The sequence below is a fragment of the Tachysurus fulvidraco genome, chromosome 11, assembly GCF_022655615.1.
Source record: "Tachysurus fulvidraco isolate hzauxx_2018 chromosome 11, HZAU_PFXX_2.0, whole genome shotgun sequence".
Taxonomy (NCBI): Eukaryota; Metazoa; Chordata; class Actinopteri; order Siluriformes; family Bagridae; genus Tachysurus; species Tachysurus fulvidraco.
In genome coordinates, this window is record NC_062528.1 from 18,559,794 (window position 1) to 18,578,564 (window position 18,771).

The 18,771-nt window shown below is 40.6% G+C and overlaps 1 protein-coding gene across 1 annotated transcript in view; it reads left to right on the plus strand.

Annotated features, from left to right (window-relative positions):
* dchs1a (dachsous cadherin-related 1a) overlaps nucleotides 1–18,771 on the plus strand; it is a 124,619-nt gene that overhangs the window by 3,682 nt on the left and 102,166 nt on the right. The window contains exon 3 of the mRNA XM_047820807.1: nucleotides 8,060–9,880. Within this exon, the coding sequence (XP_047676763.1) occupies nucleotides 8,081–9,880 (1,800 nt within the window). The 5' untranslated portion in view covers nucleotides 8,060–8,080. The remainder of the gene's footprint in view (nucleotides 1–8,059; nucleotides 9,881–18,771) is intronic.

Consider the following 18,771-nt stretch of genomic DNA (forward strand, 5'->3'; position numbering starts at 1 on the left):
GTTTGTGTGTACACTGGATACCAGATGGCGATTGCCCTGAGTTTCTCATTAAACTCTACCTGCTCATATTTTTTTTACTGCAGTACTGAACTGTGGGCCATTTCTCTACCCAGCCACTGGCATTTTATCGCCCCGGCGTCATCATCGTTTGTTTTTTGCGACCGTGACCTCGAAGCCGTTTCCTCTTCTGACTTCTTGTTCTGCTGTAAATCAAGATAAATCTTAGTGTACGTGTGGTTCTGGAGATGGAAAAGTCCAACAAAGATATGTTCCCAGGTGATAAAGAACATAAATGCGATAGCTATCAAAGCAGAGTGCGTGCTAATTGTTTCCCTCATGTCCTGAGGCACAGGCCCGAGAACAGGAACCAATGAAACATGTTTTTACTCACACACTGTTTTGATTTATTAGCAGTAGGTGCAACTATTGGAAGATCCAGTTCTCCATATGGTTAGAGAGATAGCAGAAATGATACATCCTATAGATACGATGAGGGACTAGGCTGTGTTCCATTAAAATCGTGCGCGCTGAACTCCGTAAACTCTGGACTGAACTCTTTCGCTCTGAGCTGCCAGATGTTTCCAATCAGCGCAGCGTAACTGAAGCTGTGTCAGCCGGTGTCATGTTCAAAGGCCCCTGCAGCACGCGTAGTGCCTTGTTTTTTTCCAGCCTTCCTCCATAAACAGTTCAACAAACACACGCCGGGTCGGCGGCTGTGGGAACGCGCGGATCGCCAACTGGTGGATAAACCATGCAGAGAGGCGCTGTTATTTATTATTTTTTCCGTGCGTGTCAGGGTGTGTTGTAACACAAAGATTGTGCACACATCAGTGCCGGGGTGTTTTTCTTTTTCCTGCCAGCCTTATCGGCTCCCGTGGATCTCCGTCCCTTCTTTGAGCTTATCTCATCGGCAGGAACTCATCTGCATCTTCTCAGTGACTCCATATTACTCAGCGTAGACTATGATCGTTGTTAAATACTACTTTGGTCAAGTTTTAATCAATGGGCCATAATTGTGATGTCCAGCAACAGCTGAGATCTAATATGAAGCGAGTGCAGGTGTTTGTAGATCCTCTTGGTCCTGATGCTCCATTACTGTAGATCAATGAAGGAATAAATAACTCAGGGACATGCTACTATTACAAAATAATCATCCATGCAGTGTTGGGAGTTTCTTCTAGCACACAGAAGGGATCGTTTCTGTAAATAACATATCCTGAGCCATATGAATTCTTACTTTTTTATTACCGCAACTGTTGTAATCTTTTTTGTTAATATACATCCTGCTTTTTTAACTGTTCATGTACAACAACATCCAAAACACATGGTGGTCTCTATTATAGCAGTCTTAAGAATATGAGGAGCCATGCTTTCACGAGCCTCGCTCGAAGACAATAAAATAAGAAAAAAGAAAAAAAGAAAGCAAAGCTTGTTATGTATTTTGGAGCAGAAACTGGAGAAATGTTTTTGGTCTTGAAGACTTTCCTGTGGCGGAAAACATCCGGTTCACTAAATTTGATTGAAATGACATGAGTGTTGATATTTAATATGACAGCGCTGTATGTGTCCCTTCTCTTGTCTGAGTATATTCATTCATTTTCTACCGCTTATCCGAACGTCTTGGGTCACAGGGAGCCTGATCTCAGGCGTCATCGGGCATCGAGGCAGGATACACCCTGGATGGAGTGCCAACCCATCGCAGGGCACACATGCACACTCTCATTCACTCACACAATCACACACTACGGACAATTTTCCAGAGATGCCAATCAACCTACCATGCATGTCTTTGGAACGGGGGAGGAAACCGGAGTACCCGGAGGAAACCCCCGAGGCATGGGGAGAACATGCAAACACACACAAGGTGGAGGTGGGAATCGAACCCCCAACCATGGAGGTGTGAGACAAACGTACTAACCACTAAGCCACCGTGCCCCCTCTTGTCTGAGTTTCACTATGCAAAACACTAATTCTGGACACATTCATTACACCGTAACCGTTACTACACTTACTACAGGCTGTTACCATGGCAACACTCTATCCAGCTGTGGTACTTTTGGAAACTGTTTTCATTGACGGAGCAAAAACAAACAAATTGTTTACCCGTGTTGCGTCTGAAACATCTCATAGAAGTGTTGTACAAATGCAATCTCACTCGTAGTCATGCTGTTGTAGTGAATACAGGCAGCTGTGCTGATATTCCGAATCACATTACTGACGCTGGAGGCTCCTTACATAAATGAGTAATAAACAGAAATAAACTTGAACTTAAATAACAAAATGTTAAGGGATTCGGGTTTAATTCCCGCCTCTGACCTGTGTGTGGCAGAGTTTGCATGTTTTCCCTGTTCTTTGGTTTCTTTCCCCTGTAAATAGACATGCGTTATAGGCTGATTTGACATTTCTAAGTTGTCCATAGTTTCTGAATGGGTGTGTGTGTGTGATGGGTTGGCACCCTGTCCTGGGCGTCCCCTACTTTGTGCCCCCCTGGGGTCCCGTGACTGCCCCCTGTGCTCCTGAGTAGGATAATCAGTACAGAGAATAGATGGAAAGACACAGCAATCTGTACTGAAGTTTAAAATGGATAAATATCGTAAAAAAAAAAGCTAAATATCATCTAAATATAACAATATTAGCCGTAATAGAACTCTAAACAGAACTCTATTAGACGGTTATAACATACTTTGGCAAATAAATAGCTTTTGCCTCATTTACCCTCTCGAATAAACAAACCTTGGAGAAATGTAAACTTTTACGTAGATTTTGATTGGCTCCGCATTCACGCTTTTAAACTGAACGTCCGGTGTTGATAGTGGAGGTGTTTGGGAGGCGATGCTGAGCATCCACCGGTGGGAAGATGACATCCCGAACGCAAGAGACAGAACGCAGTTGCTCAGGCCAGCTGTGGTTGTTTTCACTTTGGCAGAATGGTTACAGTGTTTGACAGTCTTCTTTGTTTGGCTATGTTTATATTAATATTTTTTTCCTCCTGTCAGCAATTTGGACCCGTTTTGTGAAACAGAACTACTGGCTAAAAGGACGAAGGCATCAGGAGAGATAGTAACAGTGTAAGAGTTCACGTGGTCTTTAAACACCATTACAGGAGAGCTAAAAATCCCCCTGAGCTTTTTAAGGGTCAGCGGGAATTTAAAATGACCATTACATGTTATTGGTGCATGTTTTTTCAGCAAATAAGCCAGGCCTGTTTTCACTTTAGTACTGTCAGACCCCATCATGGCAGATATTGTGGCATTTACAAAGTGAATGTTTTCTTTTTCCTTCAACTGGGCCATTTTCTATAATTACGCACCATGTGCGCTTTGTCATCTTGGCTTTAGGGTCAACCATGTGACCTAAAGTTGGAGCTCGGAAGGAAGGATGAAAACCTTGTCTCGATTAATCCTCCGGATTTTTGTTGTAACACCGTGAACATATAACTTGAAACGACGTGATAAAGCCGATATCCTGAGGCTGTTTGCCTCGAAACCGTTTCCTTAGTATATAACTAAGTTTTTCTATTATTCCAGTTAATGCATCCTTTGATTTTTTTGCGTGTTTTCTATTTATTTATTTATTTATTTAATTTAATTTAATTTATTTATTAATTTGTTGTTTTGTTGTTTAAGAATTACTCATGTGTAGGAATGTAATGTGGAACCAAAAAAAAAAAACATTTTTAGCACGAGAAAAAATGCTGATCATTATAGTTGTTATAATCATTCTTTTATGATCATCATTTCCTTCTCCTTCTTTTTTTTAATTAATTTATTTATTTTAAATTCATTCGTTATTTTGTTGTTTAAGAATTACTCATGTGTAGAAATGTAATGTGGAACCAAAAGATTTTTTTTAGCATGAGAAAAAATGCTGATCATTCTTTTTTGATGATCATTTCCTTCTTCTTCTTCTTTTTTTTTTTTTATGTAGTTATTTCACCGGGATGGGATTTATTCTAAATCAGGAAAAATCTTCAGACCACCGAGTCTAAGAATCAAGTAACTGTGATTTATATGTTAAATGTCCTAAGCCTCCTGGAACTTTAAATAATGGGAAAACCACTCTGTAGGATTCTACATCGAATCTTTTAACCTAGAAAACAAACCAAAGGGGATTAGATTTAACTTGTCATCTACAAATCGTGCCCCCAGTATGGGTGGGGAATTCCTCTAAAGACCGCAGTATTACTCCGTAAGAGCAGATTATGTCTGATTTCAACAATTTTTTTTTCCCCCCCAATTATTTGACCTGAATTGTTGACTCCGAATTGTTGATTTGTTGACTAAGGAAATTTCTTTCCTTACTATTATTAACTATGACGAAAACATTTCAGATAAGCACTCGCACCTCTTGGCAGGATGAACTCCTAATATGTTCGAGGTGTATATTTTGAGCAGCCTTGGCAGCAGCATGTGCAGCTTTCTCTATTTAAGCTCTGGGAACTCCCTCGGAGTATAACAGAAAATAAAACAACACTTTGATCATTCTGGCTGTGTGGTGTGTCTTACAGCCTCCGCACTTTGGAAACAAACCAGCAGTAGACTCCTCATATCATATATTTTAACTAGGTATTAAATGCATGAATAAGAAGGCTATCGTGGACGGGAGAGCCGCAGTGGTCTAGCATCGTTTGACACGGGGCAAGTCTAGTGTGGCCTGTAGAGGTCTGCTATATCCATTAGGTAGAGGGCCAAAATCTCTAGAGACCCCCTTTTTCATTCCAGGGGCAGTCACCGAAGGTACGACCTCTTCGTCTAAATAAAAAAATATTCTTTTCATCTTTTCTAATAGCACTTTCATTTGAGCTAGTTTAGTGGATATTTGATATTATGCACATTGAATCGAAATATGTGCATGACTCAAGCTTTAAAAGTTTTTCCTTTTCTCTGATTTTTATGCACATGCATCTGCTTGTGTGTGTGTGTGTGTGTGTGTGTGTGTGTGTGTGTGTGTGTGTGTGTGTGTGTGTGTGTGCTCCTACTGTCCTATGTATGTGTGAGCATTTCCTCGTGTGTAAGTGCTTCAGTCGCTCTGCCGCTGACAGACTTAAATGAGGATTGGATTCCCATATGCACAGGCAGCCTTCCAGCACAACCCAATTACAATGCAGCAAAGCCAGAGAGGGTGCAGGCCAGACTGTGTGGAGCCCTCCATCCCCACTCTCTCATTCGCACACACACACACACACACACACACACACACACACACACACACACACACACACACACACAGACTGTCACCGCTATTGGGTAGACAGACCACCACAATCAGGCACACGGCACACATCTGTCACTCACACACGCACATACATTACCACCAACTTCAAACCATATACGTATTCACTTGAGACCCTTTAATATGTGCAATGTGCACCTTTAACGTGCATTTTTAGTTTCTCAAAATCATCTCCATCAAAAAAGAATGCACTCTTTTAATTACGCAAGTTCAGCAGCCGTCATCTGATGTACTTTATAGCATATATATATATATATGTTTAGCATTTATGATTCTTTACCCGTGACGGTAGGTAGGACGACAAAACATTTTTTTCAGATAGGGTAAAATTCGCTCAGTGGAAAGGACGGATGTGCTCCAGCTTTCGGTTACTTTGGTCTTGTGTTGATCTTATCTAGGTGAACTTTGACCCCTGAATTCACAAGCCTCAGTCTTGTGAGCCAAAAGCACCCAAGTGGGCAGGACTGTGGTCTCTTTGTTGGCTAAAACATGGAGGAGCTGCTTATTATTAAGAGTGGCAGGGTGGTGCAGTGAAAACAGTTGCTGCCTAACAACTTCATGATCCCAGGTTTGATCCTGGGCTTGGAGTTGTGGGAATCTTCTTGTGTATTTGTGGGAATCTTCTTGTGTCTTTGTGGGTTTCCTTTGGGTGTCCCGGGTTTTATCCAGCTCAGTTCATTGTTAATGTGTCTTTTAAAGTGTGTTAATGTTTGTATTCCCACCTCATGCACATGATAGACTAAAGATCCGCTGCTTTCTAAAAATGAATGAATGAACGCCTTCTGTATCGTTAAGTAGCGGATGTTTGTGGAAAAGTGTGTATTTTTTTCTTTGCTTGTAACACTGGCAGTTCTGCATCACTACCTGTGATCATTAAACCTGTTCCTAGACTTCGTTTCCTACAGACGTTAATTCCAGTTTTATTTTGTAGCTAATAAATTAGACTATTTTAACTTTTTTTTTTTTAAGAGAAAAATGAGGGCGCTTGTGTTTTGTTTCTTGTTATGGGGTTTTTGGAACTCTAAAACAGTCTGTTTGCATTTTTTCCATTGTAGTTTACAGTGAAAGTAGTGCTAATGAATGCTTTTGAGTTATTTTACATTGCTTGTAATGTACTTCTGGATTTATGTTTTCCTTCAGATTGTTTAATTCATGGCTGGTCATGGTGGCTTAGTGGTTAGCACGTTCGCCTCACACCTCCAGGGTTGGGGGTTCGATTCCCACCTCCGCCTTGTGTGTGTGGAGTTTGCATGTTCTCCCCGTGCCTCGGGGGTTTCCTCCGGGTACTCCGGTTTCCTCCCCGGTCCAAAGACATGCATGGTAGGTTGATTGGCATCTCTGGAAAATTGTCCGTAGTGTGTGAGTGTGTGAGTGAATGCGAGTGTGTGTGTTCCCTGTGATGGGTTGGCACTCCGTCCAGGGTGTATCCTGGCTCGATGCCCGATGACGCTTGAGGCTCCCCGTGACCCGAGGTAGTTCGGATAAGCGGTAGAAAATGAATGAATGAATGAATGTTTAATGCATGGCTCGGTAATAAAGTAAACGTTCTTTAATACATTAAAAAAAGTCTTAAGATATGTTCATTACTACTGTAAGTAGTTTATTTTCAACAGCTTTTACCGTTCATTAACTAAAAGAAAAACACAAAAATAAATAAATCAGATTTTGGATCTAACGAGCATACTGAATCACATGTCTCACATAATATTATTAATATATATTCGGTAATATATTGGATCGTGGAATTATCTACAAACGAGTAAAAGACTTAATAATCTTTTCAGTACAAAAGATTTTGCGAAAGTGTCAAGAGTACACTTGAGAGCAGACCTCCGCTTTTGCGAATTAACATCAGTGGCTTTATTTTAATCCTATATATTATCTTTGCCATTAAGGTTTCATTGTGTTAACAGCACATTATGATTCAGTGACTTGACCTAGCTTTCAAGTACTTCTGTTCAGGACCCATGGAGAAAAAAGTTGTTTGTTCTTGCAAGCAGAAATTTCTGGTTAAATTCAAAGTCCCCACAAGAGTAGTACAAGAGGACATTCTTATGGTTAACACACCAAATGGCTGCAGAGGGAGTATTCAGTGCTGCTAAGAGTCTTTTAGACTCCCGATATCAGGTCTCACACCCTGCTAGTGAGAGGGTGTCAACCTTCTCTCAGGTCCCGGAGTCTCCATTACACCCACTAACTCTGTATTCTCATGTACTATAGGGTACTGTTACACGTCAAGCACCATGAAGCTGTCTTGGCCGCTAGCAAAGGTTCCATGCTTATTCAATTTAAAAGAAGCTAAAAGCAATAACGTAGGCTTGTGTTGTCTTTTTACTGGACTTGTACACCGGCCTGTGGTTTTTGTTAATCTTGGCGAGAAGACTTATTAAGTGAGAATAATTTACATAAATGCGAGTCCACTCTGAGATTAGGAAACTACGCCTATAGTGACGTGACATTGAAAAGTGAAAGTGACATACGGCTAAGTACGGTGACCCATACTCAGAATTTGTTCTCTGCATTTAACCCGGAGCAGTGGGCAGCCAGTTATGCTGCGGTGCCCGGGGAGCAGTTGGGGGGTTCGGTGACTTGCTCAAGGGCACCTCAGTCGTGGCCGGCCAGAGACTCGAACCCACAACCTTAGGGTTAGGAGTCAGACTCTCTAACCATTAGGCCACGACTTCCCCATATAAAATATAGAATGCTTCTTATGTATTCCTGACTTAACCTTACCAAATCAAGTTTATTTCTAGTATCTGGAAGGCAGTATAGATAATTGTCAAGCTTTTGATTCTCAATCTAACAACTTCTTATTTTGTACTTACAGGTTCGTTAAGAAACAGCTAAAATGAAGAAAGTGCTAAGAAGAGAGGGAAGCACAATAATGGACCGAATTTATCAGCACAGGACATGGAATAGTAGGCTGTTTGTGCTTGTCTGTGTCGCTCTTGAAATCTTCACGGCTCACTCGTCTATGGTGCCCGGTACACTGGAGCTCCAGCTAGATGAAGAGCAACCGGCAGGTACTGTAGTTGGAGATATTAGTGCTGGTCTTCCCCCAGGTGTTACAGCATCTCTTTACTTCATCTCAGATCATGAGGGAACAGGTGTTGGTACGGACTTGGACATTGACGAGAGCACGGGCATCATAAGGACAGCAAAGATCTTGGACCGAGAAGTACGAGACCGCTACAATTTTATAGCGGTTACCATGACTGGTGTCACAGTGGAGGTAACCATTTTAGTCAATGACATCAACGATCACGCTCCAGTGTTTCCCAGAAAACGGGCCTCCTTCAAAATCCCGGAACAGACTGCAATAGGAACTAAATTTCCCCTTGATCCTGCCATGGATGCAGATAAGGACCAGCTGACAACGCAAGGTTATATTATAACAGATGGAAATGTTGGTCAGGCTTTTCTTCTTGAAACACGAAGAGGCTCCAATCAAGTACTTTACCTGGATTTGGTAGTCAATGCCATTTTAGACAGGGAGAAAAGGTCATCCTATACACTCCTCTTGGAGGCATTTGATGGAGGATCTCCTAAGAAGACTGGACAGATGATTCTGGATGTGACCGTGCAGGACATCAATGACAATGCCCCAGTTTTTAATCAGAGCAGATATCATGCCATGATCTCTGAAAACCTGCAGCCAGGCAACAATATACTGCAAGTGTTTGCTTCTGATGTCGACGAAGGTGACAACGGCCTGGTGTTTTATGAAATCAACAGAAGACAGAGTGACCCTGATCGCTACTTTGTCATTAACTCCCAGACTGGAGTGATAACTCTGAACAAACCATTGGACTATGAGATGCGAAAGGTTCATGAGCTGGTCGTTCAGGCAAGGGACAATGCGACACAACCTGAGGTCACCAATGCCTTTGTGACCATACATGTGCGGGACTATAATGACAATCAGCCCACCATGACCATCATCTTCCTTAGTGAAGATGGCTCACCACGCATATCCGAAGGCGCACAGCCTGGCCAGTACGTAGCGCGGATCTCTGTTACAGACCCTGATTATGGGGAGTACTCTAACGTCAATGTGTCTTTGGAGGGTGGAGATGGAAAATTTGCTCTGACCACTAAAGATAATATTATCTACCTCATATGTGTAGATGAAATCCTGGATCGTGAAGAGCGGGATCGCTATGAACTAAGAGTCATGGCCACGGACTCTGGAACCCCTCCCTTGCGAGCCGAGTCTTCATTTACCATCCAGGTTACCGATGTCAATGACAACCCACCTTTATTTGACCAACAAGAATACACCCAGGTAATCCCAGAAGTAATCTTTCCAGGGAGCTTTGTGCTACAGGTCACAGCTCGAGACAAAGACCAGGGTCCGAATGGAGATGTCCACTATAGTATCTTGCAAAATCTTGAGAGTCATTCTGACTGGTTTAGCATTGATGCTGTCACTGGCATCATTACTACGCTCACTCAGCTGGATTATGAGACAGACCCTACACCTAGTTTGATCATTGTAGCTATGGACAGGGGTAGACCTCCTCTGTCCTCCACTGCTGTTGTCAAAGTTATCCTTCAGGATATTAATGACAATGAGCCTGTTTTTGGAAGCAAGTTCTACAACGCATCCCTTAAGGAGAACCTTGCATCAGGGACATGTTTCTTAGAGGTAGGATTACTCCTTTATTTGCAGTATACTGCCTATCTATCTATCTATCTATCTATCTATCTATCTATCTATCTATCTATCTATCTATCTATCTATCTATCTATCTATCTATCTATCTATCTATCTATCGCAAGTAAACGACTAAAAATGCATTATTATTATCTATCTATCTGTCGTTTAATATTTTGTTTGTTATTTGCACTTAATTAATCTAATTATTCTTTAAAATACTAGAAATCGGAACAGATGTTTTAGAAACTTGACTTCAATGCTCCAGCTGAAAGGGATTTGGACATTTGGGACAGTTTAGTGAAAAGCTGTGTTTAAATTGGAGTTCTTGCGTTATTAGTTACCTGCTGTCCTTTGGCTGAAAGGGATTTGCTCTTTATTGGCTGTCCTCGTCTTCACCTCACAAAGGTTTCCAGGGTACCGAAGAGGGTATGGCGGAGCTTATTTTAAAAGCAGCGGGCTCTGCCTCTAAATTAGACACAGTCAAGATTTTAACAGCACTTACAGTTTGTTCCAATCTCGAGCCGCTTTGTATGATGAATGGGCCTTAATTTCGACTAAATGGCCTTTTGTCTGACTGTGAAAAATGTGGTCGAGCACAAAAAAGTGAGAGAAAAGGACTTGAGTGGCTGGCTTTGATTTCATCTCATTTGTGCTGATTGTGTTTCTAAAGTTTTTATTTTTTTTTCTGTTTCTGGTTGACTAGTAGTGAACATATTGTCAAATAATAACCAAAGTTACACTGCAGCTTAATGTAAAGCGATTTTAAACTGAAAGAGGGGCCAATAGATAAAAACAAAGTGGGCAGTGGACCAAATTACTTATTTGCTTTTAAGGAAAAAAGTGTGAAGTGTCATCCTGGAGGAATTTATAGCATCTACTATCCTTAAATGTGATGAATATGGTATCATGACACACATAAAGTAAGACAGATCGTTGTGGTTTGGCCCAACTTGAACAGTATCGCTTCTTCTCTCTCATTATGGGTACAGTATCTTGCATACAAATGAAAAGTCACAAGAAAAACTACCAATGTTTACCCCACATCTTACCTTATCTATTCACAACTTTTCTGACAAATTGAGTCATACACGTTTGTATGAATTTGTAATTGCGAGACCATGTTGTTTGGGTTAGCGTACTAGGTATTCTTGCCAAGGCCAGGGTCCAAAGCAAGCTGTCTCTCACGATCTGCCATAACTGGATGCAGTTGATGGGAGCTGGTTTACAGCTCAAAAGCAGTTGGGAGCAAGATGATACACAGACGGTACAAATCGCTGCCAAATCCACATCCAAGCATTGCGGCAATGCTCTCGATGAGTGCTTTCTCCCCTTAAGAGAGCGTCGGAGAAGAGGTTCCCACCACCTTTAAACTCACCCAACAAGTAAATAGTACATTTGGAATTTGAATAGGTATATTGTGATTAAGGATTTATTTACGTTTATGGGTTTATCTCATGGCAGGATATAAGACCTTTAATTAAAGTCAGTATTACAGCTTCACCTTATTATGGATTCTGCCATTTTAACAATAGACAATTTTTTAAGAAGATATTTTTTTTAATGCCAGTAACAATTTCTGGTGTCATTATGTATAATGCAGAAAGTAACAGGCTTTATATTACCACATGAATAGCTACTAATAAAGCAATACTTTAGTTATTCTCAAAATTAAGACAACCCCCTGAAATATTAATAAACGATAATCTATAATAAATAAATAAATAAATAAATAAATATTGCATCCATAGAAGAATTGTGTGATTTTTATTTCATTAATGGTGATCAATTAAAACAACATTCTCTACGTGACTTGTACATGGAAAATGACTATGAACAAGTTGCGGTTGTGTAACTTTTGCTAGCACACTTGGACTTAGCTGTGTCCGCTATTTGGAGTGATGAGAGTTTTTTTATCCTGACCACGTGAAGCAGCTGCATAATTGGTACATTTATTCAAGACGGCCTTTTTCTTAATGAATTGAATAAAGAAGACCATGAACGAGATGGAGTGTGGTTGCTCTGCAGGTTTCTGCTTCACAAAGACCCAAGAAGGGCCTTTGTCCCATTCAGATTGATTGAGTACCTTACACAATTGCCTGTTAGCATGGGCTTGTTAGTGGTACACTTTATTTCCTTACCCCCTTACGTTTTCTTTATGCTTGAGACACTCACCATTTACACTTTCTGTGTCTGGTACTTTGATGGAATCTTGATAACAGTTCCCACACGGTAGGCTTCATCTTAGATGTGCTGGTGGAATAAAGTTAGGGCAGAAAGGAGGGAGGTAAGAAGTGCTTCACGGTGTGCATGGCTGATTGTAGATTATGGTGGCTCCAGTGAAAAATGAGCCGAGACCCCAGACAGCTGAAGTGGGGAAATGAATGGTGAAAAGTTCCTGCCTAGAGATGGAAGTGACCAGGATTTGACAGGGCCTCATCCTTTATCTTTGGGTCTCCTGAGCTGTTATCTGATCACACTTCATAAATCATTAAGATAGCGTGAGAACAAATCTGTAGTGCTACATTTTTTTTTTTCAGACAGCACTTATCATTTCCATGGGCCCCAGTGCTACCTGAGAAGATTCTAGATGTTTGTAAGCTGAAGTGAAATATCACAGTATTGGTATTGTCATTAGGCGGAGAGGAAACGTTCAGTTTTCCAAGTAGCCTTGGATACACTTTCTGTCTGCCTTGATAACCCTGTGGTGCAGGGACCTCTATGTTTATACAGTCCTTGAAAAAAAATCACTAATATAACACATATTTTATTTGTTTTTGAAAGCCCTGGTGATTGGGCAATGGCTTCAAAATGTTTTCTTTGGTTGGAGAGTATCGTACATCTACTGTATGAATCCTATTGCCAATGGAGTATCCTTGTTCAGGACAATTTAGAGTATATCGGTCATGTTAGTGTAGGTGACGTGCTTGAAGGTGCTAAAGTGGTGCTAAAGCAGCTATAGTCTGGGAGGGTTATGAAGAGAAAGAAAAAAAAACGGAAAAAAAAAAAAAAAAGTAAAAATATAATTTTAAAATATAATTTTAAAGGCGGTGGGCACGGTGGCTTAGTGGTTAGCACGTTCGCTTCACACCTCCGAAGTTGGGGGTTCGATTCCTGCATCCACCTTGTGTGTGTGGAGTTTGCATGTACTCCCCGTGCCTCGGGGGTTTCCTCCGGGTACTCCGGTTTCCTCCCCGGTCCAAAGACATGCATTGTAGGTTGATTGGCATCTCTGGAAAATTGTCCGTAGTGTGTGAGTGTGTGAGTGAATGAGAGTGTGTGTGTGCCCTGCGATGGGTTGGCACTCCGTCCAGGGTGTATCCTGCCTCGATGCCCGATGACGCCTGAGATAGGCACAGGCTCCCCGTGACCCGAGGTAGTTCGGATAAGCGGTAGAAAATGAATGAGAGTGAGAATTTTAAAGCCTTTGAGGTATTTGTATTAATGTTATACTACTCTTGTGTTTCTCTGTACAGTATATCAGTTTTCAAAGGCAAAGTGTGTTTAGATTTACACATTGTCCCACAGACCTGAAAAATCCAATATGCTGCTTTTTGATCGTAGGAAAAATCCTTTTGTTTCAGTGTGCGGCCTTTGTGGTAATGATTTACTCTGGTGTGAAGCTAAAAAAAAGAGATTTGAAATGCTGTAATGAGCATTTAGATCAGTGTTGGGCTGTTAAATAACTTTCTAGATTGTGTTTCCTTTAGACTCCAAAGCGACATGCTCTTTGGGAGGCATTTTGTAAAACTGGAATTTCTTGTGAGCCCCAAAACCTTTATAAGCCCACATTCTCATAAGCTAACAAACGATCCTACAGACATGGGAATGTCTTTTCCGAAACTGTAAATTGAAGGTCATTTGAGCCGTGTGTGTTTTGAACGAGGCATTTTATTTTGTGGTTTTGATGAACTGTGAAAAATGTATATAAAAATATGAATTTTCTCTTCTCATAACCCAGGCCTGAGCAAATACATAGAAAAGAGTAAGAGCAATATTGTTGGATATCATACAGACAAATTTGTGAAGAAATCCGCAACCGCTAAACTCCGGTAGAGCCATAACTTTTCTCACATTTCAAAGTTTAACCATTTATTCTGTTTAATATGAGTTAACATATACAGTTCCTTAATGTCATAAAACTCTTTGGTGAATGCATACTGACAGTTTCTCCTAATGCCAGGAGAAACTGTGTGTTGAAGTCTCAGCTATACTATTAGATAGCGGAAGACCTCAGCAGGTTTCCCTGTGGACCGGTTGCCAGGTCAGGAATACAGTGGAAGTCTGTATGCCTCATTAGGCAGCAAACACACTACCATATGGCTGTTTGTTCACGGTCAGATGTCTGTTCCTTTCTTCGTTTAGTATTTGCATCTGATGCTGTTTTTTTTTTCTTCCTCTAGAACAAACTGGCATTTTCTGGAAATAAAATGACTTGGTCACAAAAGGCAAGCGTCTTTTCTGTTTGCGTATAATGCCAGGCAATTCTCCGTAATGACAAATGTCTGCAATTCTCACCACTTTTTTTTTTTTTTTTTGAAGCGGCTTAAAAAAATTCAGCTTGGAAGCGGTTTATGATGAATTCTTCTGGGAGAGAAAGTGGAGAGTTCAAAAAAAGTTTGCACAGAAAGATAAACCTTGGCTTTTTCTGCTTCTGGATGCAAAAATAAAAACCTTTTGAATTATAAGGTTTTACCTAACAAAGACGTTGCTTTGATTTCCAGTTGGTTACACTGGTTTCCAGTTTTATGGGGTTGTCGAGGGGAAAAAAAAAATTCTTTGGTCTAAAAACAGATATTAGATACATAGACATTTCTTTATTGCTGTATATCTGGAACGACAATCCCACTTGGACCAAAACTGAAGTTGGAACATTATAAATTATATGATTACAAAGCTTACTGGAGACGAGACGAATTACAAATAGCCGATTTTTCTGAAGAAATAGAAAATGAATAAAATGCAATAATTAAGGGCAGCTGCACGGATATGCAGAAGATTTACTCGGAAACAAAAGAACATAACTATCCAACAAATGGCTCAGTGGAGTCTGCATTTTACGAGAACGATGCCTCGGTTAATATTAAGAGCTTTCTGAAATAGCTATAATTACTACTTTAGGTTAGTGTTTTTTTTTTTTTTGTTGGTTTTTTTTTTTTTTTTTGCTTAAACCATGTAATCTAGGTGACCACTAGCTCTTACCAATTATAAGTGCTGAAATACAGAAAATGTATAGCTACAGTACATCAGTGGCAGACTGCTGTCTTCTGCCCCATGATCCCTTATTGCTATCTGAGGCAAGTTCTGAAGAAGATTCTTTTTTCTTCCCGCTAAATACCATGTCTTCATGTTTCCCCTAGCTCTGTGGTTAAAGCTCACTATTTACACAGAGCAGGCAAATTGCAGGAAATGAGATGTGCTGCTTAATGTGTTAGCAAATATAATGCTTCCTCAGGCACTTATGCTGAGGCCAAGTGGTGGCATTGGTTGGATTTAGCCTAAATGTGGGCCTACATATGGACAGTCGGGGATGTCCAGGTCAGAGCCTGTATGCTTGAAATCACTACGGTAGTTTCATTCTGAAGCTTCTGGCAGCTCTAACACTGAATAATCGAAGTGTGACTGAATAAACTAGCTGGTACTGTACTCAGTATTGACATATTTAGGACACTCTAGAGTAGTTAGACAACACAGTGGGAAGAGGGAGAGGAAAGACTTATGTGCAGTCAGTGGTTTTGTCTCAGGAACTTTTAAGAGCAGCCATCAGCTCCTATTTGCATTTATTTCATCTACATTTTTTTATTTTTTGGCAGGTACTTTTATCCAAAGTTATGTGCAATTGAGGGAAAATGCAATCCAAGCATACGCTCTTACAGAAAGAAAAGAATCTCTATGGGTTCCTTTAGGGGTCTTTGGATAGGTAAGATTTTTTAGCTTTTGACAGAGGTTTTACTTGGAACCCTGTCTAATAGAGATTAAACCATTGAAGACAAATTGAAGAATTGAAGAGTAAGAACCCAACAACTAACCAGAAGCCAGTTGAAGGTAATAATACAAATATGTAGTTTTGTACGATAACTGCAAATGAAATAGGTTTAATAAGTATGGTTGTGTGGGTACATGGTAACCCATAATGGATCAGTTTCCCCATCCCTAGAGGTCTTCACGGGTCCACTTAGATCCGAAAACCCGAGGTCCGACCCGAGCGGGTTCGGGTCTAAAGGTTTCACGTGTTTCACACCTCGGACACGGGTCGGGTCTAATAATATCGGCATCGGGTCTCGGGTAATTTAAAATGAATGTGTTTTTACAGAACGGACCAGAGAAGACCCGAACTACTGTATCTCGCATGTGTTCATCGACTCGAGTCCTTTTCCAACCTCTCCTCTGTTTGCCAAGACCGCTTGCAACATCGTATGACTGGCGGTAAGCTAATTTTCGTTGAAACAGGCCTGTCAATCAATTTTGAATCCACGCTGTAGTGGTTACCCTAAAGTAACATTCGGGTCCAGTCGGGTTAAAAAAAATTACAGTCAGGTTTGACTCAGGTCTATATATATATATATATATATATATATATATATATATATATATATATATATATATATATATATATATATATATATATATATACATACAGTATATATGCACGTCGGGTTCGGGTAAAAAAGAAGTGATTTGGGTCACTTCGGGACTGGTACACTTTTTTAGACCCGAGAAGACCTCTACCGTGTACCCACACATTCACATCCTGGGGCAATTTACAGTTTCCACTCCTCCGAAAGGCATGCTTTTGGGAACTCCGAGGATACCAAAGAACCGAAAGGAAACTCATACAGGTATCTGCAAGGGGAAAACATGTGAATATGAGAGACAGTATCCCAGGTATCCCACTTCGATGACGTTGCAACATTACCTGCTGCAAACTGTGTTCCCAAACGGGTGCTTACAAGGCAATGACAAAAACACACCTATGTACAGTATAAAGAGTCCAAACCTGAACTGGGATTATGAATTGGAATATTTTTGAAAGGTTACAATGGAAATATAAAAACTAGACTATTTATTTATTCATTAATGTTGAATCTTAAGAAGTAAGAAGCCTGGTTTTGGTTTCTTACTTACTCAACAGACTATTAAATCTCTTGCTTTTGGAGGGTAGCAATGCTCTTAAATTTCCTCCATTTGTACAGAATCTGTCTGACTATAGATTTGTGGAGTCCAAACTCTTTAGAGATCCTGATGAGCAACAAAAACTTCCTTTTTGTGCCATGATCCACTTCCACAAACACACGATGAAAGTATCATACTTTGATATATCCTCGTTCTTTAAATATAGCAGGGAGCTCACAGGCACCTCACGGCTCATTGTCATCCCATTGATTGAAAACAGATGGACTTTAATTTGACCTTTAAAGTAATGTAATGTAATATGCTTCACATATTTTTGCCAGTCACAGATATATAATATTTGTATCATTCATTCATTTTCTACCGCTTATCCGAGCTACTCGGGTCACGGGGAGCCTGTTTTAACCAGAGATGTAAAAAGATAATGAGCTGTAAAGTAATCAAAGGAACAAAATAAAACGAATGCTAACTCTATAGCACCACCACACTTAACAGATGAATTACATATTTTTAAGTGGATCACAAGAATGTAACTGGATCACGCTAACTAAATGCAGTGTGCTAAATAAATCCAGTTCTCTGTAGACACTTTCCCCAAAACAGCACAAAATCCAGACAACAACTTTTCCAGAGGGACAAAGGGACCGTGCAAAGTGGGGGTGAACGGAAACCAGCAAAAAAGATAAGTGGTTTGAGTGTGTGAGAAACGAGAAGGAAAAAAGACACAGAAAAACAGAACAAAAAGACAACACAGAGACAGCAGACAGAACGAGAGCAGAGGGACTCGTCCTCAGCCAGCTCCAGCTGCCCCCTCTGGAGACGACGCTCATGTTTTCTTTCCCTCTTACCCTCTCATCTCTCACCAAACTTACACACTCTCACAGACTCTTGGCAGCGAGTTACTGAAACTCTACTCACCTGCAACAGACAGTCTGATCTACAGCTTCTGATGAAAACCCAGCAGTCTAAACACTCGCTAAACACATTCCCACCCAAAGTCATCCCAATCCCAAATGCTGAGCCAACACAACTTCACAGCCCCTCTACACAGCTTCAGAAGCCCCAGCAGAGCCTTTCGCCTCACACACAGCTCGGTCGGACGCACAGAAACGCAACTGTTTGCTCCTGTCAATCACACTGATTGTACACTTGCAGGCTTTATAATCTTCATGCATTTGATACGTTTCTGCAGACAGAAAGTAAAATAGACCAAAGCAAAACAATTAGTTTTCCGGAAATATTTGCACTTTTTAAAAAAAATAAATAAATAAATAAAAAAAAGTCAAAACAGTATCTGCTTTTCAGATGATGCCTGGGTGTTCTAGCACTTAAAGAAAGGGTTCAGCGAAAAATCCAATTTATGTAATTTTCCTCTTAGTCCAGCCAAAACACACTCGGTCTCTGAAATTTGCTTCTTCTTTTTTTTTTCTTTTTAAGAAACCTACTCAGACCCAGTTAGTGGAAATCTAGCTCACCTACAATGGCCAAATATTTATATAACCTATTCATTTATTCATCTTCAATAATAGGTTCATCCTGTCAGGCCAGCAGTGAATCCAAAACCTATGCAGGAATCACAGACAATATTAAGGTACCAGTACGGTGACCCATACTCAGAATTTGTACTCTGTGTTTAACCCATCCAAAGTGCACACACACACACACACCCGTGAACACACACCCATTTATGCTGCGGCGCCCGAGTAGCAGTTGGGGGGGGGTTCGGTGCCTTGCTCAAGGGCACCTCAGTC